Source organism: Manis javanica, chromosome 6 (genome assembly GCF_040802235.1).
Source record: "Manis javanica isolate MJ-LG chromosome 6, MJ_LKY, whole genome shotgun sequence".
Classification (NCBI taxonomy): domain Eukaryota; kingdom Metazoa; phylum Chordata; class Mammalia; order Pholidota; family Manidae; genus Manis; species Manis javanica.
In genome coordinates this window covers 110404709-110431544 of record NC_133161.1, presented here as the reverse complement: position 1 = coordinate 110431544, position 26836 = coordinate 110404709, and the positions used below count along the sequence as shown (strand labels likewise).

The window sequence follows — 26836 nt, the reverse complement described above, 5'->3', positions numbered from 1 at the left end:
GGATGGTGTCCCCAGTACTTTCACCCATGAGCCAAAGAATGGGATCATTCTGATGCTCCCACTAGGGCTGCTGAGACTGAAACTAAACGTGCTTAGAGATTCCAGAACCCCAGGACCTCAGGTCATTTATCACCCATTGAGAAAATTAGGTCCTTTCAAAGACCAACACTACAGGGGCTCACTATCCCCTCATCTCTGGGTCCTCAGCCCCAGGAAGCCTTCTGACCTGGCTCGGAGCCCCTCAAAGGGTGAAAGGGGTCGAAGGGCTCCTTTGACTCCCTTCCAGACATGTCTCTTTCTTCCCATGACTGGCCCTCCTTTCTTTCTCACATCTCTGCTTACTAAAGCCAGCGATGGGCTTGTCATCCCACAGATCTTGTCCCAATCTCAGTTGGGGCTCATGCCATAGACACCTTGACTGGGGAACCTGGTCCTGTCGTTGCTGCTGAAGCAGATCCCTCTGCCAGAGTAGTGGTGCCCATTGTCCAGGTGCTGGAGGCTCTGCCGTGGGGAGTGAGAGATCCTGGTCTGGTACAGAGGAGGAGTTAATTCATTGCTTCATTCATTCAGCAACTGCATATCAAGTATCTTATAGGTTTCAGACACTGGCAAAGTGTTGAGTTGCTAAGACATCTGGGCAGGGCTCCTATCCTCAGGAAGCTGGCCAGCCATGGGCTTCAACGCCGACCATGGTTTATAAGGTGTTACAGGAGGACAGAGGAGGGGCATCTGTCACATGGAGGAAAGTTTAAGGAAGGCTTCTCTAAGGAGGCAACACTTGGGCTGGAACCTGATGGAGTCAGTGAAAGACCTCAGGGGACAAGGCAAAGCTGGCAGGTGCAAGAGCCCGAGTGCTCCAGGAGGACGAGGAGGGCAGGGGGCAAAGGCAGAGGGTGGGGCCGGCGGGGAAGGCAGGACGCAGACCACAAGCAGCCTCAAATGCTGGGCTACGGGCAGGAAATGTGACATGTCATGGAAGCCATTGGAGCCACTGAAGTCCAAGCAGGTATGTGATATGATCAGGTATGAATATTTTTAATACTTAAATTTAGAAAATTTGGAACAATAGAAAAAGAAAATTAATTACTCATAATCATACATTTTCTAATGTATGTAAAGAAGCAGCTCAAACTCCTTCCCCCTCCTGTTCTTCTCATTTCATCCACCACCGGTCCCCATGGAGCTCCCCTACCCAGACGCCACTACTCACCTCTCTTCCAGCCTCTCCCACCAAACTCAGCCGCTATTAACAGGTTGGCAGATCTTCTTCCAGACATTTTTATAATTATGTGCATGTGTATGTAATCAGCATTCTAGAAAGTTCCCTCTGGCAGAGGATAGATGAGAACAGGGCCAGACCGGAGCAGGAAGCCCCGTCAGGAGGTTAGTGCAGTGATTCAGCTGCTGGCACGTCCCCACGAAAGTGAAAATGATTTAGGTGCTCCGGTACATTCTCAGCCTGGTTACAGGTTCAGAAGCAAAGATGGAAATGTTATAAAAGATTCTTATCAGAAGTCAAGATTTTAAATTTTAGCCCCAACTGATAGTTTCACAGATGAATATGAAGAGGTGATGTCCCACTGCCACATGCCCTTCCCTGTGGCCTCCCAGGGGAAAGGTGGGGGCAGTGGATATGTGACTCTTGGGGGTTCCCAGTGTGAGAAGGAGGGAGTAGGGGACTGGGAGCTTGAAGAAGGTGCATGGTTATCATTTTTCCATCTACAACCAAGTCAGAGATGCCTCTTCAAGCTTAGTCATGGATGCCCAGAGGTGGGGGAAGCCCGTGTCTTGAGAAACTTTGGGGATCTTCAGCCAGACCCCAGGTTGTGGGGAAAAGTATATGAGCCCCAAACAAGCTGGATGTTGTAGCTGGACATCCCGGAGAAGGGGCTAAGAGCCCGGGAGCAGTACTGGCACCACCGAGAACAGGAAGAGGTCCAGCTCATAGAGCACCTAGGGAACCTGCGCCAGGAGCTCCTCTCTCCATCTCATCAGGGCAGAGACGCTGGGCAGCAGGTGAGCCCCAGAGGCACGAGTCCATGGCCCCCTCCCACCATCTGCCCACATGCACAGGTTCCTTCTGGAAATGTGGAGCCCCTGTCTCCCCAGTTGACTGCTCAAACAGATCCCGTCTCAGGGCTGACAGCCCGAAGACTCCCCAGCCCCAGGCAGTAGATTCCGGTCACTCCTGACTGTCCCGGCAGGATGGAGCAGAAGAAGGAGGGGCCAGTGCGAGGGACCCGGCCCAGCCCCCCCGTGCATGGCCCATGTCTCTGGGCTTCCTGTCCTGTGCAGCTGAGAGCTGCCCCAGAGACCGGTGCTGTGCCAGAGGCTGGCCGCCTGCCGGAGATGGAGGGTGAGCCAGGGACCCGAGCACTGAGCGGGGCCCAGGGTGGGGCCTGCTCTCTCAAGGTGGGAGGGCAGCCCCTGGGCCTGTCCCCAGTGCAGGAATTCCCTGGGAGGGTGCCCACACCCACAGCCGCCCCACGGGCAGTCGCTCCTGCCCTCTGAATGTGCTCGTCTCCCAGACTTCCCCTGTCTCCAACACACCGTGTCTTCTCCCTATGCCAGAGGTAGCCAATGTCATGTGGCCCTTTTCTCTGCCCCTTGCAGCAAACAAAGAAGAGTGGGAATAAGAGGCACAGGTGATGCTGGGCATACAGAAAGTCCTGCAGAGGTTAGGAGAGGCAAAGGAAAAGCTCAGGCAAGCAGTTGACTGGCCACGGGTGCAGGAGGAGGAGACGTGACCGTGGCAGAGCAGGCATCAGAGCCCACACATCTGGAACTGTCCTAGGAGGTAGGGCACATCCTTCCATACCATCAGGTGTGGCTCTTCAGGACAATGTAATATCCAGTGATAGGTGAATCCAAAGAGCAGTGGATGGGCTGGGACAGAAGCAGGAGGAAAGAGAAAGAAGGTCATTGAGGAAAGTAATCGAGGCCTCCCATGCCCTCCCATCCGCACCTCACCATTGAGTTTCAGGATGCGGTAACCTCCTTTCCCTGGGGGCCCCTGTTGAGAATTATCATGCTGCACTAGAAGTATTCAGTGGCATAACCCCTAGGAACCAGGAAAGCCATGATTCCATGTTACCAGACATCTTTTTCTCCCCATCACCATCCTAAAATTCCCGAAGGGTTTTTCCATATAAGGAATAATAAATAGTAATCAAAGTCTTACGGTAATAATAACTTGACTGATTCCAAAAGGGGAATTCCTGAAGAAGTGTGAGGAGACACAGAGAGAAAGAGGAGACCATGAGAGAGATCTTGCCCCAAAAGGGACTCCCAGTCACTTCACCAACACCACCCCTTGAAACCGAAAGTCAAAAGAGAATGTGGCCAGCCTGCCTGAAGAGTCAGGTCTGTTTCAACTCACCCATCTCCCAAGTGGAAGAGGATTCATAGGAAATGAGTCTATACTTCTCAATTGGCCATAATGCAGGCCACCGGTAAGCTCAGAGCCATGAACATCCCTAAATGTGAGCAGGAGTCAGCAAACTGCGGCCTACAGGCCAACCAGACTGCTGTCTGTCTGTGTACAGCCCACAAGCTAAGAAGGGCTTCACATTTATAAATGACTGAAAAAAAAGTCAAAGAAGAATAACATTTCTGTGGAGTACTTTATAATATGTCATGTGCTATTCTGAACCTCTGGATATGTTAGCTTATGTAATCTTTACAACAAATCATGAAAAATGTACTGTTACTCATTTTATAGATAAAGAAACAAGCCTCTCAATAGATCAAGTAGTCAGAAAAATACTGCTAATGAGGAGTTCAGTTGGAATTCAATTCCAAGGAGTCTTACCCCAGAGCCTGTGCTCTTAATTTTTTTCCCCAGAAGAAAAATTTTCCAACACTATAAAGACTGTGCAAAAGGCATGCAGCATATTCTTGTGAGTTCCCAGGAAGGCAGATCAAAGAAGCAAGGGAAGGCTTTGTAGGAGAATGAGGACACTTCTACCATAATAAGAGGGAACACTAAATTTGAACCCCACCTTTGCCTCATGGCTGGCAAAGCCTAAAATATTTACTTTCTGACCCTTTACAGAAAAAGTTTGCTGACCCCAGAACTTGACCAATCTTAGTATTAATTATGTCTCCCTTTGGGGGAAACTAAAAAGAATATGGGCAGAGGTGGCCCTCCTTTGAGAGTTCCCACCACTATTTCAACCATAATTGTCTTATAATTATATTGACTTATAATGTTGAAAGCAATTTTATATACATTGTCTGGATTACCTGTAGTATAGCAAACTCTAATTCTGTAAGACAATGGGAGATTATTAACTTCTTCTTTTAAAAATTAGGTGAGAGAACTGATGCCAAAGAAGTTAAGTGAACTTTCCCAGGGTCTTAAACCCAGACCAGAACTCAGGTCTTCTGAGTGCTAGTTCAGCATTCTTCCCTATAATATGCTACCCAAGCCTTTTTTGCCCTCTTAGGAATGAAAAGACAATAGAAAATGTTTACAGACCAACCATCAGAGACAATTTTGTGGGGAAGTAAGATTGTTAACACAGCTAACATTTGCTGTGTGCTTAGTGTGTACCAGACACTGTTCTGCATAAGTCACTCATGCTCCAAACAACCCTGTGGAACAATAGAAGGAAATCTGTTGCTATCTTTTCTGGAACCTCATTCTGTTATTCTGGCACCTCCGTGTCTATTGACTGAGATTCAGTTGCTTTTCCATGAAGACTGGCAGGAAAGCCTGAGGCACAATGCATGCAAAGCATAGGAAGATGGATGAATGGAAGGACCGATGCAAATGCGCCTTTTGCTGAGATGAATTATACTGTCATTGTTACTGCTTTTATTAATATATATTATCATACAGAAAAGTCAGTGAAATGATTATTGTTTTCTCTTGATCTCTATAGTTTCAAAAAGCTTTTTGCAGAATCTCCCAAAACCTCAGATAATGCAGAAGAAAGAGCTGCTAATGGTACAATCCACAGACCTTTCTGCCAGGGAGTTTGTGGTTTACCAGTACGGCCTCTCCGTCCTGGACCTGCTTATCCCCCAGCTTTAGGTCAGTCTGCCCTCTGGCCTTGACGCGGAGCAGCCATCCATGAAGCCAAGAAAATCAGGGCAATCAGGGAGGAGGCTTAGAGGTGCGGGGTATTCCCTAGGATTAAGCACCTGAACAGGGAACTTTCTAGTCTCTTATTTAAAGGAACTGATAGAAGTCATTTTACCCATCTAAAGTTTAATCTCTCAAATGATAGTAATATTAAGTAAAATGTATTAAGCACGTTGTACATGCCAGAAAATGTTCTACTAATTTATATGAATTAACTCACTGAATCTTCACAAATACCCTATGACATACATCCTATTTTTTCTCATTTACAATTGAGGAGGAATGATACAAATTGATTGAGTTACTTACCCAGGATCACACAACCAGAAGAGTGGAGCCAGCTCAGAATCCGGGTGCCACGGTTCCAGGGCCCTCGCGCCTGACCGCAACTCTGTACACAGCCTACCACTTTTAGAAAAAGTAGTAAATTAATTCTTGTAGTTAGCGTAAATATCAAATACATAAATACTCCTTCCTCTTTTCTGTATCTACCTATCCTATTTTTAAATTTATTTTAAATAAATAAATTTAAATAGATGTTCCAGTGCATTTATATCCCATTAATTTGGTTGGTGCTATGTAGCTGAGCTGCATGAGAGTTTTTTAGCAGAGGGATGGTTTTTGTTTTCAGTTTTATTTTTTATTCTTTTCAGACTCCAGAAATCACCCTGCAGATTGCTTCTCATCTTCCTGACATGGAAGCTTCAGACAATCCCTTCCAAGTTTCCTTCTTCTATCAGGTGCTGCAATTTCAGTCCCAGATTCAAGTTTGTAGAATTCTAGGGTCTAATAAGATAGAAGCAGAAAGAATAAATGTCATAAGACATTTTTCTATCTCAAGTCCTGACATATTTTATTCCTCCTTTAGTAAGAAATCAGTCATTTAGCTAAGGCATAATAAACATCACCATGTAAGAGCTTTCTCTAATTAGTGAAATGAATATGTCCTGGCTTGTGCCTAAAGAATCATAATGGCTTTGTGCCCATTAGTGAATCTCTGTCATTATCAAAGTTAATGCTTTCAGACTGGTATTTTCCTTGAGTCATGGTTCCAGCTTCAGGAAATCCTGCACAATCAGCATCTTTCTACTGAAAGGGATCTAACATATTCCTGTCCTGGAATTTCCTCAAATATGTAGGTAGGCAGTGTCTTGGTGGTAATTCTAAGCCAGTATACAAAGACCTTAAACACTGATGCCAGTACATTGGAAGAACTGCTAATCACTGTGTGAGGACTAGGAAATGGTTTCTATTTGACTGTGATTTGTTAGGGGATTTAAATAATAAGACCAAAAATTACTCACCTATAGTACCATCCAAGCATTATTTCACTTGATCCTCAAAGCAATCTATGAAACAGGCAAGAATTTAATCCCATTTTACTGATGGGGAAACAAACTCAGGATTCATTGAGAACTGTGTGTCCAGTATTGGCCATGTTCCTTACCTGCATTATCTCACTTACAGCTTACAGCAACCCAGCCCTATGTGGTGGGTACTCTTGTTATCTATATTTTATGAATTAGGAAATTGAGGCCCACAGAAGCCACATAATTTGCCCAAGAACATAGTGCTAGCAAAGGCCGAAACTCAAATCCAGGTGTATTTGACCACCAGCCTAATTTTTTAACCACTATTCTGCGTTGCCAACCATAACCAGTTCCAGGGACAAATCTCACTGATTCTAAATCACCTAAGGGTTTTCCATGTCAATGTATTTCCTCTAAAGAAAGTGAACAAGGGAGTTATTTCAAATCAATTAGGCAAGACGGGAGATTTGAGAACTTGATTATAATAAAGGCATACCAGACAAAGAAAGCCTGAGAGCTCTCTTTGGCAATGATTCTCAAACTGCAGCCCTTGGACCTCATGTATCAACCATCTGGGGAGCTCAGTAAAAATGGAGATGCTGTGACCCCAGCTAAAATGCACAGAACCAGAAATTCTGGGATGGTCCCCCAAAATAGATTCACTCCCTTGTGATTTTCATTCACACTGAAGTTTGAGAAATACTACTTAAAAAGAAACAGTGATTGGAAGATACTGATAAAAACCAGACACACATGAGTAAACTTGCTCTGAATTTCCAATAGTTTATTTTCTGAAAGATGAGGGTAGCAGACAAATTGGGAGACAGTGGAGAAAATGATTTATTCAGAAAGTTGAACTAAAACAGCTTTTCCCTTGTCATCTGAATCATCCCTTCAGTAAATTTCCATTAAGCTCAAGGAGTCTCTGACTTCATGATTCCAGAAGTTATTTCAGAGCATATGAAACTAGAAAAAGAAAGAGGCACTATTTTTTCACTCAGAGTGCTGAGAACACACTGTTCACCGGTAGAGTCTTTGGCATGTGTGGGGAGCTCTCTTCTGCTGCTGACCTGCTGCCTGGCCCACCACTGCTGCCGAGGGCCTCTACCAAGACTCCAATGCTGCCTTTCTGAGGTCATTTTACAAGGTATGTGTAACATGCACAGAGCTTTTTGCTTCTACTTCTCTGTGACTCAGATGCCATTCCCCAGGATAATAAATGCTTTAAGCTTTGTAACATTTCAAATCTACTTAAGTCCCATTATTGCCTCTGGTACCTACTGCCTGGCCAGGGAGGAGACTTTCCTCATCAAATTTCCTGTGGCAGCATGTAACAAAATGCACTCACCACTCTGTAAAATTCAGAAAGAAGTGGTCTTCCTGTGAGAAAGACATCACAGCTTTCTGTGCATATTTCCTTGTCCAAACAAAAACCTCACCAGAATTGCTAATGACAATAATAACCTATGGTGAGAATAAGTAAAGATGAAAATACCAATCCCCATTTTTCTTTCAACTATTATTTAAAGCTTTAACAGTAATTACCTAAAATTGAACTGATCTGCCCCCCTCATTTTCTCTTCACCCGGGGTTGAAGGCCTATTTCAGGGAAGCATTTTCTATCACACTGCAAATGTCAGCAGCTGCCCAGGACAGGAGGCCTGACCAAAGCGTGAGCACCACACTGCTGGGAGAGCAGTGCATCTCTGCAAGAGAACAAGGCCTTTGTGGCTCCTTGAAAGGGAGTGTGAGTCTCACTTGAAGCCAGAATCACCACAAGAGGTAAAGAACTTGAACTTTGGCAGCATTTAATATTGATGAACACTGACTTCACAGAATGAATGCCTCAATATCTGACCTTTTCAGGCATTTCTGGCATCCTGAGATATCTTCCAATCACTGTTTGTTTGACAATCGGCCTGGTTTTCAAACCACATATGACAATATTTTTTTAAATCTTGTATTCTACAGGGCAGACAATGGGTACCCAGCTCTTTCAGTCATGGGAACTGCAAATATGGCTCCTCAGTTACTTAACTCATGTCCCACTAACATATTATCAGTAAGTAAGCAGAATTCCATCCATAAAACTCACTGTGACTCAGACTAAATTTAGATGTCTAAATTGTAGCCTATTAACCCAAACTTACACTGTGCTATTTTCTGTGCAAACTTGACAATGATATTCTTAATACTGTGTTATTTAAAGCACCTTTATAAGAATGTTATCATCCATCTTTTTAAGTATTAAAATATCATAAAATTTAAATCTGTGGTCTTGAAAAGCTCATCGTCCATTAAAGGTCAATTCATTCTTGAGTTATAAACAAAAACATGTCTCTATCATATTTATATAAAACTTCATCAATTTCAAGGCACTTGTTTATATATAGTTTCATTTGATCCACCCAGCAGTCCTACAAAACAGGTAATGTACACATTTTTAATCACATTTCATATTTAAGGAGAGATTAAACAGTTTGCCCCAAATCATGAAGTTGTTTGTACTGGTAAAGTTGAAAATGACTTCTAGATCTCCTGATTCCTAAGTAAACATTTCATATACTTTGCTCTGTAATCAGTTTCCATTAGTCACTGAGTCACAGATTCATACTGTGGTCTGGGATGGTGACGGCAACAGCACCCATCTGGGTCACAGGATTCTGTCACGCCGGCTCCCACAAAGCAGAGAATGGCCAGTTCTCTCTCCTCATGTAATGGAAGCATTTGACACACCTGATCACTTCTTCCTCAATATGTCTGCCTCACTTGGCTCCCCACCAGCTTCTGCTGGTTTTCCTCCTACCTCTCTGGCTGTTCTGTACCCTTTGCTGTCTCTCCTCTTCTCCCTGGCCTCTTAATGTTGGAGGGCCAGGATTCAGTCCTGTCCTCATCTCTTCTCTGTCTACACTCACTGTCCTTGGGAATCTCATCCAGTCTTCTAGCTTTAAAGATGGTCAAGTATTCTCAATTTTTTTCTCATCCCCAAACCAATCTCTAACTCAATTCATAGATCTAACTGCTTACTAGCCATCTCTACTTGGATGTCTAGTAAGTATCTCAAACTCAGCATACCCCAAACCAATCTTCTTTTCAAACCTGCTCCACTACAAACCTTCCTCATCTCAACGGATAGTTTTTCATGCCGAAGTCTTCACTGAAGCCTCTCTCTCTCTCTCTGTTACACCTCTAACTAGTCCATCCAGAAATCCTGTTGCTCTGCCTGCACAGAATATCCATAATCTGACTATTCTTATCATCTACACTGCTACCAGGCTTGTGCAAGCCACCAACATCTCTTGCCTGGATTACAATAATACTCCCTGGACCCCCAGAGTCCAGCTGTGCCTTTCTGAAGTCTCTTCTCATGACAGTAGTCAGAATGAGCCTTTTAAAATGAAAATTGGATCTGGTAAAAATCCTGCTGTGGCCCCCAAATTCATTTAGAGTGAAAGTCAAAGAAGCCAAGTCCCCTTGTCTCCTGGCCCCCTCACCTACTACTCTACTCCTCTTCTCATTCACCCAAACACACTTTCCTCCTTGCTGTTCTTCAAACACACCAGGTACACCCCCTCTGAAGGGTTCCATCTGCCTACAACACTCCTTCCTCTAAGGCAGCAATTGTCAACCAGGATCAATTTCTTCCTCTATAGGACATATGGCAATGTCTGGAGACATTTTTTATCATTCTGCTCAGAGGATGGGATGCTTCTACTAACTACAACACCTAGGAAAACCTCCACAACAAAAACTTATCCATCCCAAAATGTCAGTAGCACTGAAGTTGAAAAACCCTGGTCTAAGGAGTAGGAGAATGTCTTCCTCCTTTGCCTCCTTCATGTCTTTGTTCGACCTTCTCAAAGACGCAACCCTGACTAGCCCATCTTAATTTGCAGCCCTCTTTCATCAGCTCCTCCTTACTCTGCTCTACGTGTTTTTCTCCTATATCACTTTCTAGTGTATTACATAATGTACTTATAATGATTGTTTATTGTTTTTATTCCCATTAAAATGCAAGCTCCATGAGGGCAGAGGTGTTTGTTTCCTGGTGTAGCCCATGTGCCAGGCTCATAAGTAGGCTCTCACTATGCTAACTTAATGAACCGGCTTATATGAACCCTGATACTATGTACTGAAATATTCCCATCTAACCAGAGCTAACAATAAGGCAGATAATAGCAAACATTGATTATATATTTGCCATGTGCCAGATGTTCTGCTGAGTATTATATGCATTATCTCATTTAATATTTTCCATGCCCTTATAAGGAAGATGCTACATCTATTCTTAACTTACAGATGAGAAAACTGAGGCTTGGTACTGTTAAAAACAACTTTCCCAAAACAGAGACAGTTGTGGAGCTAGACAGTTGTTAGTTCTCTGCCAACCACCATCTATGAAGAGGCCTCATTTTATTTTAAAAGCAGAATTTTACATAATACTCTCAGGTCTATATTATGCCTAAGAAGTTCCAAGAGTACTTAAAAGAAATGAAAGCAAAGGTATTAAGTGTGTCTTCCACACTTTTTGCAGTATATTAAGGAAAGCAAAGATCTCCTCTTCACTAATATGGAACGTTTCCTGAAAAGCATCCTCACCACAGAGCAATAAATCCCAGGAAAACCAAGAGATCAGCTTGGGGGTGAAGATAAGGTAAGATGTCTTTATAATCTATAGCACTGATATTGAACTTTGCTATACACCTTGAAACTTTTTATTGTGTCTGGGGCTATATTATAATTGAACATGTCAACAGAGTAAATGATTGGAAATTAATGGTGGTATAAATAAGTTACATCATTACTTTAAGAGCTTTCCCAGTACTAACAGATGGCAGGTCTTAGACTTCAGAGCTAAAAAGGACTCAAAAGATCACAGAGTTTAATCCTCTACCTTCAGGCAGGTGAATTATTAATCCTAGAGAGCAGGAACTGAGACTCAGACTTGCTCTAGTTCACCCAGCTGGAAGAGGACAAAAAATACTCGAACTGAGGTCCACTGCCTTCACGTTCAGGGTTTCTTCCACTACACTATAATGATACCTATCACATTTTATAAAAGTTTTTTTTTAATTACAAGAATTTAAAATGTTATATCTTTAAAAACTCACAACTATTTTTGTTCCAAATCACCAAAACTAATATTTTATAAGGGATGTGCATAAATAACAAAGAGAAACCCCCCAAATATCATTTTTCTCATGTAGAATGGTGCCCTAACATGTTGATATCAAGATCAGAAACTATCAACCTAGAGAAATAAGTGGGCACTGACTCCGGTCCATTTTATTTAAAGTCATCACCAATGTCTAAGTTTATTCTTAAAACTTTATTAAAATGGAAGAGAGCTTTTAAAAGTGCACATGTCATAAATGTACACCTCATGAATTATCCAAGTGAACATTCCCATATAAGCAACTAGATCAATAAACACATTACTAGCTGCACAGAAGCACCCACGTCTCCTCCCTCCAGTAACCTAGCCCCCAAGAGTAACCTCTAATCTGACTTCAAACATCAGTTTTTGTTTATTCATAAGTTTTATATAAATAGAATCATAAAATATGAATTACTTTATCACTTATTTTGCTCAGCTTCATGTTTGTGAGGTTTATCCACATTGTTGCATGTAGTTATGGTTTGTTGATTCTCTTTGCTGTAAAACATTCCATTATGTGGATATGTCAAAATTTATTCTGTCTAGTACTAAGGCACATTTGCTATTTTCCCTGTTGTGGTTATTACAAATAGTCTTGTGTACCTTTTGTTGACTATATGTGACTATACCTAGTCAGGTATTACTTAGAACTAGAATTCTGGACCTTAGGGTATAGATATGTTCAACTTTAATAAACACTACCAATCAAATTCTAAAGTGACTGATAAATATGTAATGCCACTGGCAGTGGATAAGAGTTCTGGTCACTCTCCATCTCTATTAGTACTTAGTATTTTGCTTCTTCATTTTATCTGTTCTTCTGGCTGTGTGACTCTAATCACACTTCCCTGATGACTGCTGTGACAGTGTATGTATTGACACACCATTTGAACACCCTATCTTGTGAAGTGCCCTTTCAAGTATTTTGCCCATTTTCCATTGGCTTGACTATTTAATTCATTTGTACAATTCTTTATTCTGCAGTGATTTTTCCTCATTCTATAGAATGCCTTTTTATAAAATTACATGTTTCTTCTTGTTTCAATTTCAGATCTAGAAAGAAAATGGTGATTTCATTTCAGTCTGCATGATTAAAAGGTATTAAATACATCAATACAATATCCCATAATGCTGATAAGAGAATTTTTTGGAATAACTAGAATATTCATGTATAAATCACATAAATGTAGAATCTTAGCTGGATATGTACCATAACAATGGCTAATATTTGGCACAGAAGATAAGGAACTTGCTGATGTTTTCACTGTGGCTAAAAGATCATTAGACAACATATCTTATTAAATTATTCACTATTTAAAGATACTGATTGAATCTCTTTCTAGAAACAAAAATTTTGTATATATTATGACTCATCAGGCTGGCTGATTTATCTAAAATCATCAGTTACCAAGTCACACCAAGTAGTCAGATATATATTCACAATATGGGTGAACTGAAATGAGAGTACATAAAATATGGGCCACATGCAAAATTCACTTTGAAGGCCCCAGTTAGAACACCTCAAAAGGTAAGCAATCATCTGAAGCTGAAATTTCAGTGTGGATCTGAAAGCTGCTCAGGAGAGATACAGCTACTGCATGCATTCAATGTGAGCAAACAAGTTTTTTTAAAATACAAACTCCAAATCTAAAGCCACCTCCTATTATGAATCCAATGCCAGCAATTCAAGCTGCTTTTTACATGGATAATTCTGTTTATTGTGCTCCAAGTGAGTAGCAAAAGGGATTTTTTGTCAATAAAACAATTTTACTGAGTGTCTTAAACAATGCAAGGAAGGCACGCTGGTAAAGAAAACTTCTATTTAAACAAATGCCATGTGGATAGATCATGAATGATAACTCCTCGGCTCCTGGGTGGATTCAGTGTCCATCTCAGAGGGAACATTTTTAGCACTGTAGGTCTTTTGCCATAATTAAGATATGTATTACACAGCTGAGGATTTAGCTCTAAATCCTGCCAAAGTACTAATGGCAAATTACTTTAGGGATAATAAAATAAAAACACCATGAGACTGTGAGATAAGAAGATTTACAATTAAGGTTTAAGAAGGAGTTTGAGATCAGGCCATAGGGAAGATCTGCTCAGAATCAACTCACTACATCTAACTCTTCCATTTCTCCCATCTTACACTGACACTTGAGTTATCATTTCTTTGCTGTTAGGGCCTGATCACCTAATCATCTTAAAACATTAGATTAGCCATCAGGCAGAATAAACACCAAATTTGTCAGCCTTAAAACTGTTTCATTAGTTACTATCTCAATTAAAATCATCTGCTGCCTTCATAACACAGACACCCATCAAATGGTAGTTGCCATAAGAATGGACTATGAGGCAACTATTGTTTCATGAACTGGGAATTCTTAAATAAAGCACCTCCCCACCCAAATCAATGCATAACAAATTCATAAGATTAAAGTCTTCTCCAGTATTTCAAGAAGATGGTAAATTTTAGTTTAATATATCAGATAAATATAGAGAGTGTTCCCCTTGAGAACTTTATTTAGCTACTCACATAAATTATGAAATGTATTTCCCAGAAAGCAGAGTGAAGATTAATTAAACCAAACAGACAAGACTATTTAGGATAGTTAGGTCATGACTCCAGGACCTCTGAGAAAGGTGGCAAAGAAAATGTCCAGCAGAAGTGAAAGATCTTTCTTTTTTATTCCTCATTCTTGGCTGAGCGGGGCACCCACTGAAACATGACCCTTGTGAACTTCTGGATGGACTTTTTGGGCCTTCCATTGGATTTCATTAATACACTAACAGCTTCAGGCTTTTAGTGATCACATGTTTACACAGATTACAAGGCAGGAATCATGTTCCCTTTATTGCATTATGTGTATTTATGGCTGATTTGAATCAGCCGCAAGTTTCTTTTTAAGTTTTGAGATTCTAATTATCTTTAAGGAATTAACTTGTGTATATACACATACACACACATGCACACCCCACTGACCAGAAAAATAAAAAAACTTCAATAGACATAGAAGCCATATTATACCAACTATTAAGAAAAAAACTTTCCCAGAAATATAATACTTAATTGCTTTAAGAATATTTTTTTGTTGCAAAAGTGATACATGGACTTCTGCTTCCAGGAAAATGGAGTAGGCATACTTTTCCCTACTCCTCCTATTAAGTACAACTTAAATTCCTGGGCATTATATACAAAAACAAATAAGATTCTGAAAAGTGTAGAGAAGAAAATAGACCAGCCAGAGATTTAAAAACTCAAGGCAGGGTATGGCAGTACACTCCACAGATTCTCTTTTTCCCTCATTTATTCCAGACTTGGAAATAAAGAAAACAGCAACACATAAACACCAATAGGCACAGACCGTAAAAGGCCCCCCAAAGTCTGCTTTCTCCAGTCAAAAAAGTAAGAAAGGGACAGCCTAGCAATATAGAAAACTTTTAAACAATAACTGCTTTATTCCAGCCAAACACAGAAAAAACTGGCTCTACCCAAACCAGCAAAATTTGAGTGGGGAGTCTAAACTTCTACCTTTGCCTGGCTATGCAAGGCACCCCCCAACCTCCTCCTGGTTGATGTTACTGAAGACTGAGCAGAAAGCTGGGAATTTTCTTCTTTCTACCTCCATAGGGCAGTAAGAACACCCCTGTATCCCATGGTGTCAGTGGAGACCTCATGAGCTATCTGGACTGACATACAGCAGTAATGGGTCCCCTCGCCACCACCTTCCTGCAGCAATGGCACCAGCCGCGGCCACATGGGGAATCAGCATTCTCACCACTGTCCATCAGTAATGAGACCACCCTTGACATAGTGTTTTTGGAAGCCATGTAGGGAGCTGGAATTCCCATACCTATCCAGCAGGTGTGAGAAACCCCTTTCTTAGGTATCATGGAGGCCAAATAGGGAACCTGAACTTTTCTCTCCCATCAGGGAATAATAACACAATACACAGTGCTCCCCACCACTAGAATAGTGTCAAAGGAAATAGCTAAGACAAAGAATGTACAGGTTTCTATCAATATATCACTTATCACACTAAGAACCAGGAAGATATACAAAACCAAGTGAAAAAAGACAATAAATAGGTGCCAATACCAAGATGACAAAGATATTAGAATTATATGACAGGATTTAAAGGAGCCATTATAAAAAGTTTGAACAAGCAATTATAAACATGCTTGAAATGAATGAATAAATGGAAAGTCTCAGCAAGAAATTATAAAGTCACAGCAAAGAGATAGAAGACAAGGAAGAATCAAATGGAAATTTTAGAACTGAAAAAATATAAAAAACAAAATAAAAAGCTCACTGGATGGGCTCAACAGTAAAAAAGGGATGGTGGGGATGGGGACAGGGGGAGGAAGTCTGCGGATTTTTAGACAGAAGAAAAGAAATTACTCACTCTGAACAATAGAGAGGAAGAAGAGTAAACAGATGAATGTGTAGAGCCTCAAGTCTATACAATCAAGTACAGCATACATTAGCATACAAGTCAGCCAAATCTCAAAAAAGCAGGTTGTAAAAGTACTCTGAAAACTCCTCAAATTTGGAAAGAGAATAAAACTATGGGTTCAAGTTGCTGAGTGAATTCCAAACAGGATAAACCCAAATAAATCCACACAAAGACACATCAATATTAAACTCCTACAAAGTAAAATCAGAAAGAAAAAATTTTTTAAAGCAGCCAGAGAAAAATGACACCTTACCTATCAAGGGAAAAAATTGAATGACAGTAGATTTCTCATTAGAAACCACAGAAGCCAGGAATAAGTGGCACAACATTTTTCTATTGCTGAAAGAAAAGAGCTATAATCCAGAATTCTGTATCCAGTGAAATATTCTTCAGGAATGAAAAGAAAAAACAATGCATTCACAGATGAAGAAAATGAAGAATATGTCACAAGCCAACCTCCCTTAAAAGAAACGCTAAAGGAAATTCTCTAAAAAGAAAAGAAACCAAAGAAAAAGTCTTGGAACACCAGGAAGGAAAGATATAGTAAGCAAAATGTGAATAAATACAACAGACTTTCCTTCTCCTCTTGACTTTTCTAAATTATGTTTGGCAGTTGAAGTAAAAATTATAACACTGTCTGATGTGCCTCTAAATATGTAGAGGAAGTATTTAATACAATTATATTATAAATGGAGGAAGATAACGAGACATAAAGGGAATTCAGGTTTCTATTCTGCTGTGAGGGAAATGTATGGCACTAAGTGGATAAACTAGAAAAAAGGAAAAGTGTCATATAAATAATCTCAGTCTCACCTCAAGAACTTAGAAAAAGAAGAGCAAAATAAACCCAAAGGAAGCAGAAGGAAGGAAATAATAGTCGAATCAGTGAAATTGAAAAGAGAAAAGCAATAGGGAAAAAAGAGTCAATAAAACAAAGAGCTGTTTTTTGGGGAAGGTAAATAAAATTGACAAACCTCTAGCAAGACTAACAATAAAAAAGAGAGAGAAGACACAAATTACCAATATCGGGAACAAATGTACAGGCATATCACTATAAACCCTGCAGACATCAAAAGGATAATAACGAAGATTGTGAAGAACGCTATACACATAAATTTGACAGGTAAAATAGACCAATTCCTCAAAAAACACAAATTACCACAACTCACACAATATAAAATGGATCTTTTGAATAGCCCTGTAACTATTTAATTTAGAAATAATTTAATTAGACTATTATAGAAATTGAATTCATGAAATCTTGCTATTGGCAACAATGTGAATGGGCCTATAGAATATTATAAATGAAATAAGAGACAGACAAATACCATATGATTTCACTTACATGTGAAATCTATAAAAAACTAAACAAACAAAATGGAAACAAACAAATGGACACAGAGAACAGACTGGTGGTGGCCATAGGGGATGGGGTGGGGGTGTGCTGAGGCGAAGGGGTGGAAAATTAGTGAGAATGTTTAATATCTTAATTTGGAGATGGTGACATGAGTGTATACACATGTCAAAACTCATTGAGTTATACACTAAGATTTGTACATTTTATTATATGTACCCCAATAGAAAAAAATTAATTCATAATCTTAACACTCCCAAAGAAGAAAACTCCAGGGCCAGATGGTTTTACCATATAATTCCACCAAACCTTTAAAAACAAAATTAACACCAATTATATAAAACCTCTTCCAGAAAATAAAAGAGGGATCACTTCCTAATTTTTTTGAGATATAAAGTATATTTATATATATTTATAGTATATTTATATTATTACCCTGATGCCAAAATTAAAGACAGTACACAAAAGAAAACTGTAGACCAACATATATTGTAAGTATAGATGCAAAAATCCTTAAAATATTAGCAGATAAAATTCAACAATATATAAAAAGAATTATACACCACAGTCAAGTGGGCTTTAATTCCATGGATATAAAGGTGGGTCAATATTCAAATAAAAATCAGTGTAATCCACATACTAACAGGCTAAAGTAGAAATATTACATAGTCATATCAAGTGATACAGAAAAAGTATTTTTATTACCAATGAACACATGGATACCAAAATTAAAAAACACAGCACCAGGTATAATTACTAAAAAAAATGAAATTCTTAGGTATAAATCTAAAGTACCTGTGTAGGACTTATATGCTAAAAACTATAAAATGTTGATGAAAGAAATCAAAGATAATCTAAATAAATGGAGAGACATATTGTATTCTTGGGTTAGAAGACTCATCATAGTAGAGATGTCAATTCTCTCCAAACTGATCTAAAGTAATCCTTTTTTAATTTAAAGTAATTCCTTTCAAAATCTCATAAAGCTTTTTTTCACAGGTATAGACAAGATTATTCTGAAGTTTTTTTATGGAAAGGAAAGGAACTAGAATAGCTAAAACATTTTTTAAAAGAAGAATAAACTGGGAAGAATCAATCTACCCAATCTCAAGACTTATACAGTTACAATAATCAAGTGGTATTGGTGGAAAAATAAACACATAGATCAATAGAACAGAACAAAGAAGACAGAAACAGATCCATATATTTATGTCTGAGTTTTCACAAAAATGCAAAAGCAGTTCCATGAAGGAGAAATCACATTTTCAGCAAATGGTGCTAGAGTAAGTAAATATTCACAGAAAAAAAAAACTTCCAAGTCTCATAGCTCACACAAAATTTAACTTAAAATGAATCATTTAGGTCTAAAAGTATAAAACTTTTAGGAAGAAAAGAAAAACAAAATTTTCAGATCTAGGGCTGGCCAAAGAATAAATGTTAGATTTGACACTAAAGCACAATCCATAAAAGGAAAAACTAATCAATTAGATATAATTAAAAGTAAAAACTATTACTCTGAAAAAGACCCTATTAAGAGGATAAAAATACAAGCTGCAACCTGGAATAAAATACTTTCAACTATATATCTGACAAGGGGCCAGTACCTACTAATATAATATAATATATTATATATATATATTATATATATATATATTTTATAATATATATAATATTATATAATACATAATAAATATAAAAGAACTCTGAAAACTCAATTAAGGATAAAAAAAGCAAACACTCCATTAAAAATATGGCCAGAAGATATGCACAGAGACATTTCACCAAGAAGATATACAGATGGTAAACAAGCACATGAAAAAATGTCCAATATCACCAGCCATCTGGGAAATGTAAATTAAAGCTATAATGAGATGACTTTTTTTTATTTTAGCCATTCAAATAAATGTGTAATGACAACACCCAAGGCTGGCACAGAAATGGAGAAACTAGATCACTCATACATTGGTGGTGGGAATATAAAATGGTACAGCTACTTTGTAAAACAGTTTGGCAGTTTCTTTAAGAACTAAATATGCATCTACCATATGACCCAGAAATTTATCCCAGAGAAAAAAGTCTGTTTACACATTATATACATAAATGTTCATGGCAGCTTTTTTCTTAATTCCCCAGCAGAAACAACACCATTGTCACCCCTTGACAGGTAAATGGTTAACAAATTATGGTATATCCATACAATGGAATACTACTCGGCAATAATAAGAAACAAAGTACTGCTACATACACCCAATCTAGATGAATCTCCAGAGAACTATGCTTAGTTAAAAAAAAAAAGTCAATCCCAATATATATAGTATGATTCCATTTATAACATTCTTAAGATCACAAAATTATAGAAAAGAGGAGATTGGTGGTTGCCAAGAAGTTAAGAAAAGGATGAGATTGGAAGGGAAGTGGTGTGACTCTAAAAGGGCAGCATGAGGGATCCTTATGGTGATGGAAATGCTCTGTATCTTGATCACATCAATATGAGTATGTAGTTGTGATATTACAGTATAGATTTGAAAAATGTTACCTTTGGTGGAAACTGGGTAAAGGTTACATAGGATCTCTTTATTTCTTAACTGCATGTGTTTCTACAATTCTCTTAAAAAGTTTTTTTTTAAAGAAATAATAGTAGTACATAGAAAATTTCAAAGTGCCAATTAGGAAGATCTAATTTGGTTATCATACTGATACACTGATACAGTATTCATTTATTTTGGGTGGGAGGCTTTTCAACTGTATTGCCTACTTTTAACCACAGTAAAAAACATAAAGTCCACTGTATTTTTCCCTACACTTTTGCTTCAGAGCCACATGAGAAACTCTAAAGAATTACCCAGGACACTAACATTCATGGATGGCTCCACCCTGGGCCAGATCCTAGAATGGTAATGAAACTGATTTCTCCAAGTACCAACATGGAACAATTTATTTTAATGGGCATCTCTAGAACTGCATGCATAGATTTTTGAGGCAATCTCTTCACCCAAATAACCATATTGTGACTGATAAGCAATGTCCATCATGAGCCTGGTGTAAAAGAGTGGTAATTTGGTGCCACAGATTTATCATCTCTGTTGGCTGGGAGATTTTTAAAAACCAATCTCACAAACTTCAAGAGACACTTTGTTAATAAAACCGTCTGTGCAAAGGTTCTTAGAAATCCATTCTTCTGTCACAGCTAATTATGTTATATTTTGCATATAGTAACTATTTTATAGAGTTCTTTTTTATTTTCCAGTCCAAGAAATTGTACATGTGACCAACACCAACAGAGAAAGTCACTAACTGAAATTCAAAATAACATCATTATGGAATAGGTAAGAGGAGAAACTAGGCAGGACTGAGAATCAAAATGGCAAAAAGAAAGTTTAAGACAATCATGGTTTAAAAAAAAAAAGATGAAGGAAAGATATAAAGCAATCAGATAAATAAGTTATGACAGACTAAAAAATGACCCAGCATAAAGAGAGTTGGTGTCCCTAAAATGGATGGATATGGGGCGAGTGATGTGGAGTGGGAGCAGTCACGCTGGTCTCATCGCTCCACAGGAACTTACAATGGCAAAAACATTAGGTCAGTGTGATGTCTGTGTAGTTCTAAGGGGAAGAAAGTAGGACCTCAGATTTTAATACTCAGTCAAGTTGTCCTTCAAATATAAGAAGACAGAGGTAAATATCAGGCATAAATGAACTCACAGATTTTAAGTCCTACGAGCCATTTGTGAGAAAGCTGCTTTAAAAAAAAATGCAGCTAACCAAAAATGAATCAAAATATACTTGATTTAAAGAAAAGATTATTGTGAGTATTGAATCAGTTAAAATGTGGAACTGAGAAAAAACAAGTGTATGAATAATTTTTTAGGATAGAATGTAAATGTTAAACCTTGACACTAAACATGACATGCAAAATAAGAGACAAGGAAAAAAATGAATGCTAATTTCTGCAGCTTGCATATCATCAAATAATCAATACTATCTAAGATTGAAAAAAAATATAAAGATGGTTGCAGCTTTCTGATGTTTCCCTTTACTTTTTTTTAGAAAAACCCTAGAGAAATCTTTCAGGATATAAAATACTTTGTTGTAGAAAGGCTTATGAATATTTCACTTTAGGTTTCTTCATTGTGATAAAATCAAGTAAAATTAAATCCAAATATTTAACAAGTAGCAGCTATAGGATGGTTTTCTAACTAAACTATGTATCAGTTCTTACAGCTGTAATACACATGGGATGACTAGTAAGATGGTCACCATTTAATGTTAATAATGGTTTCTGGCTGGATGGTATGGATTTTTTTTTTCTTAGTGGCGGTGTTTCTCTACTGAGCTTGAATTCTCTGTAATGAGCATGTATCACTTTTATAAAATAAGTCTTAATTAGATCTATTAACAGGTTCCAAATTTTTAAAGATATACAAACAAGGGAATTTTGTACCTTAAACAGCAACTTTAAAATAGCTCTCATTGGCTTTGTGAAATGGAACAGTGATGGCAGGCAATAAAGCAGAACCAGAATACTACATTATGAGTATCATGCTTCACTAAATGAGGTTCTACGTTTTTTTTGATAACTAGTGAAGAAACACAAACTATGGACTAACAGTTACCAAAGGGAAAGGGACTGGGGAGGATGGGTGGGAAGGGAAGGATAAGAGGGAAAAAGGGAGCAGACATAATTTAGGGGCGGAGCATGGGGAAGACAAGTAGTGATTCTACAGCATCTTATTACGCTGATGGACAGTGACTGTAATGGGGTATGTGGTGGGGGGGGCTTGATGATGGGATGATGGGAAAAGCCTAGTAAACATAATGTTACTCATGTAATTGTAGATTAATGATACCAAAATAAATTTTAAAAAAACTTTCTTGCAAAAACCTGGACTAGAAAGATATTAAAAACACAGTATGTTTATTTAAATTATTACTTTTCATAACTTATTGAATCTTATCACAAGTCAAAATCTTCATTCTATTAACTTATGGGGTACATTCATTAGTGTTACATAAAACTTCACATAAAATTAAGAATTAAAAGTTCAGGTAAGAACATAGTCATGATCTGTGTGAGAGGATTCACCATTATGCACCCTAGCCCCTTATGTGGTTATTTTTTCTGTTTCATGGGCCTCTGAACCTTAGACTTATTTTCGTGTTAGAGAAAATAGAGCTGCTCCTCTGAGCTCTGCCCCACTGAGTGCCCCTCCCCACACTAGCGCTTTGTGCTCACCCAGTGGTACCTGTCCCCCCTGCGTATGGTAGCAGTCCTGTGACCTTTAGGGTTCTTATGCAATGCATGATAAGCATTTCCTAGGAGGCTCATATGGCCAACGGCTGTCATATTCATTTTGCGGGGAATTTGGAACCAAGATTGAAAGGGCTGTTGCAAGTTTTCAACCTGTAAACAAAAAAAAGGTAGAAAAGGGGATGTGAAGATCTTTTGTAAACTAGTAAGCTAGCTCTAAGGACTAAATACAAACCCATAACTCAGAAGCTAAGCCTTTCAAAAGCATAGGAAGTACAAATGAATAGAAATCAAAGTTAACATCTTTGGAAAATTGGCTAGCATTTGGGGAAGTATTAAGTAAGCCATGTTGCATCTTTTAGCAAAATTAATTCTTTGATTCAACTAAACTACTTTAAAGCACAGTTACCCCAGTTTGTATGTATTGCTGGGTTCTCCCCAGTCCCACCTCAATGCCTGCCAACCCCACACTGTCTTGTCATGATCTCTAAGGCTGAGGTCTAGAAATACTCATTTTAAACATTCCAGATGACTAATGGAGGTGTTTTGCTGGCCACGCTCCAGAAGGACATTGCTCTAAAAGAGCTGACTATAGATTTGATCCATAGATGCAAGATTTTTCTAAACTAAGAATACAATTAAGGGCAAATATTTCACTGCACAATTTTAAACTTTAATACATATAGGATTTTATATAAACTATATATGCAGTTTAAAAAACTAAACAAGCTAGAGATAAAGAAATATTTGCCAATAATATAACAAGGGGTTAAAATATTCCTAATATTTGAAGAGTCTATAATAAATAATACATTAGGACCTCAAATGATAAATGTGAGAAGAGAAAATTCATGAGAAAGTACCCAAAACATTTGGGCACATGGAGATTTTTGTTTAATGTCTACTTAAATTACTATCCATAAGATAGGATTTTTAGCAAATTATTTTTAAGTGAGAATATTTTAGGAAAAGTGATAAAACAGTTTCACATACAGCTGGTCAGACTACAGATAAACACAACTTTCTGGGATGTACTTTGGTCATGTATTAAGAACAGTAGGGTGTCCATACCCAATGGCCCCGTAATTTCATATCTGAGACCCAAATCTCCAGAAATAACTTAAATTCAGACATTATTATAAAAGTTATTAGCCTTTTTATATCACAACAGTGTGTAAACAATCTAGATGACTATCAATAATAGATTAGCTTAGTAAATTGCCATCAAAGCAAATGAACACTAAAATGTTAAGTATTTAAATTGTTTTAACATGTTAATACGTAAGTGATTAAAGCAAACAAGTATATACATGTTATGGGTTGCCACTGTTAGTGGGTCATGAAACCAAGTTAATTTAACAGAAGTGTCAGGGGCATTGTATCAAGTAGGGTAAGTTTCATGAAACCTATTTCCAATATATAGATATGCATATCTTTCTAAGAGTTGTTTAAAAAACTTTTTTTTTTTTTGAAGAAAAATTCTCTGGTGATGGGATTACAGACCTTTGACCATTAAAACTCCAAATTTTCTACAAGTAGTATGACATTTTCTGTTGGTAAAAAAGCCCACTAATTTTAATATTTAATTCTGACAGAATATAAGTGAAAGGAAACATATATGTTTAAATATTAGATGGAAAAATGGGACTACAGAGACTGGGTAGATCCGGAGCACCCAGCCCAGTAAACAGGAACAGTTTCCAGAATGTTAATACTGTGATTTTAATCTTCACAGTTTGTTTCCATGTTTCTACTTGTTTGTTTCTTTGCTTTTGCAGTACATACAGTCTTTTCAGACTAGGAAAAAATAAAGTGCATAGAAGAACTGGGATACGCTTTACCTGGTAAACACTCTTTGGGTTGCTGACTTTGGGAATCATCCGAGGCTCTTTGTCACAGCTTTCCTCATCCGAGGGAGCACCGGTGGAGCTGCCCGAGGCAGCTCTGCTGACGGCACAGCCGATCTGCTGGGAGAGTTCCCTTTCCTCACATCTGCCTTTAAAAGAAGCTATTGTAAATGGTTGATTTTTCTCACCATACCTAAAGCAGAAAAAGAAAAAGTATTCATTAGGGATTCTACTTTTCTCAAGTTTTGTCTCTAATCTTTTCTGGAGAAACTCACTAATTTATAAAAAATTATTTTAAAAAACCGAAATGGCTTGACAGCAAAGCAAACTGAGAGACTTCATGACCTTCACCTACCACAGTCATAGTTAGTGGGTATGCTGTAATAGTTACCTTGATTAACTACTCAGAAAAAGAGAAAGATTCGTTTTTTTGATTCAACTAGTGGACTGAATTACCTGATGGTTGTTAGCTCCTTTTCCCCGTAACATTGCCTATAACACTTAGATGTTGTATACTTGTGGGGAAAATGGAAGTTTTTCTGGCCAGGATCCTCCCTTGACCCTGAACTACTTGATGATGTAATTGGTCTGCGGCTAGGCTGCTGCTTCCACACCTGTAGGCAATAAGCTGTTATTGACTGAGTTACTATACAAAGAGCTCTGCCCGGTGTTCTGGGCAGAGGCAGAGGCAGAGGCAGGTGGATTATGGACCTGCAGACTGCTGGATGCAGACGTGATTCTAGTGCTCCACCTATGACCAGGAGAATAAAGCTGGATATAAAACCTTTTACCCTAAGAACATTCTATTGTCATTTCTTGGTCACCAAAACCACAGTGAACTTGCCCAGGGCTGAAACTCTCAGGGGAAACAGTACCACAGATGGCAATAGTGTGGAGTGATTAAAGTCAAGTTTCAAATACTAAGCAAAATCTTTGTGCTTCCCACTCCAACCACTCCTAATGGAAGTCTGTGTTGTCTAACAAAGTTTCCATCTAAAATCCTGACCAGTGCCCTCAGTGCTAACACAGGGCTTTGGAGTGTTGTCTTTCACAGAGGTGTATGTGTCGGACTGAACAACTTCAGGTTTCCAGGGATCACAGAGCACGCAAACTAACTCCAATGAGATCACTCACCTACAGCACACTTCAAAGGGATCCACCCATATGGTCATCTCCTTTGGAAGTCCCAGGTGAGAAAAATCCACATTACTTTCAGCACAAGCCCTTTCTAGAATGGGATCTTTATTCTGATTATTGTTTATCCTGATACACCTTAAAAAACAAGAAAAGGAAAACAATGATATGACAACAGGGGCTTAGTATGAGAATCATGTTGTAGGCAAACTGCTCCAATAAACACAGCTCCCACCTCACCCCTCCTTTCCCGGACCCCTCCCAACCCTACAGTTTTACAAGAGTAAAACATCGACTTTTTACACAGTGACTCAGCATGTGGGTTGCATCACTAAGTCACACAATTCACTGAATGCTCACTGCCTATCATTCATGGTAAACTCAAATTAGGAATTGTTTAATACACCTCACATAAGGGGATTTGCTCCAGAGTTTTCAACTACACTGTCACTTACTGCACTTCTTTCTTCAAGCTCACATTCCAACAAATAAATGTGAGCCCATAAAATTTTTGTTACTTACAGACCACCAGCAGAATCATCGCCGGTGGTTACAGCTTGCTTGTTAGCCCCTTTGCTATACCAAACACTAGCTCTCACCTGAAGGCTTGCCCTTTAGAAGGGCAGTCAGAGTGCCAGTGGCTTCTGTACGTTTCAAACAAGATTGTCATCAGCTTTTCTGCAAAGTCTTCTATTTGCTGTTTACTAAGTTTATCATGTTTTTTCACCAATCTTGTGACAAAGAAAACAGTTGTTGCAATTTCATCTCTCATGATTCAAGAAAAACCTATGAGGTCTGCAACCATTAGAAGAAAGTTAAAAGAAATTAAATAGAAACATGACTCTAACTTATTATTAATACATAATTGCCATTTGGAAATTTTATATACCTTAAGTTTAAAACATAAATCATTTGCCAGTCCTTAATGAACTAAATAAGCACATCAGTACTATTGCTCAACAAAGAGCCAAACACACCAATTCCTCAACTAGCCAGTTTTTAACAATTTTCAAAGAAAAAAACCCATCTTTTTAAAACTTTAATACACTTAGGAAAGAAATGAAACACAATCATGCAACTTAAATTTAAAAAGCCCTGATATGGGATAGTAAACTATACCAAGAACTACTTTTTTAAGAACATTTTACAGAGAACAAAAACATTTCAGGATACAGTGGTTCTAAAATGTGGCTCTCAGGTTGCACCCTTTAAGTAAAAGTTAAGGTTAACTAAGACA

General features: G+C 38.5%; 1 protein-coding gene and 1 long non-coding RNA gene across 2 annotated transcripts; one reads left to right on the top strand and one right to left on the bottom strand.

Moving 5' to 3' along the window:
- The first annotated feature begins 2484 nt into the window (after positions 1 to 2484).
- On the top strand, positions 2485 to 24528 carry LOC118973951 (uncharacterized). The gene is made up of 8 exons (XR_005063506.2): positions 2485 to 2797; positions 5743 to 5829; positions 7401 to 7546; positions 7997 to 8181; positions 10934 to 11053; positions 12609 to 12655; positions 20616 to 20694; positions 24397 to 24528. It is a non-coding gene; the product is annotated as an uncharacterized lncRNA (long non-coding RNA).
- On the bottom strand, positions 22162 to 26483 carry BTG4 (BTG anti-proliferation factor 4). The gene is made up of 4 exons (XM_017649955.3): positions 26199 to 26483; positions 25600 to 25737; positions 24460 to 24658; positions 22162 to 22771 (listed from the first exon to the last, which is right to left on the bottom strand). Exons 1-4 carry the CDS (start codon positions 26369 to 26371, stop codon positions 22586 to 22588), a joined length of 696 nt encoding a protein of 231 aa, XP_017505444.1. The 5' UTR covers positions 26372 to 26483; the 3' UTR covers positions 22162 to 22585.
- Between the last annotated feature and the right edge of the window lie 353 nt (positions 26484 to 26836).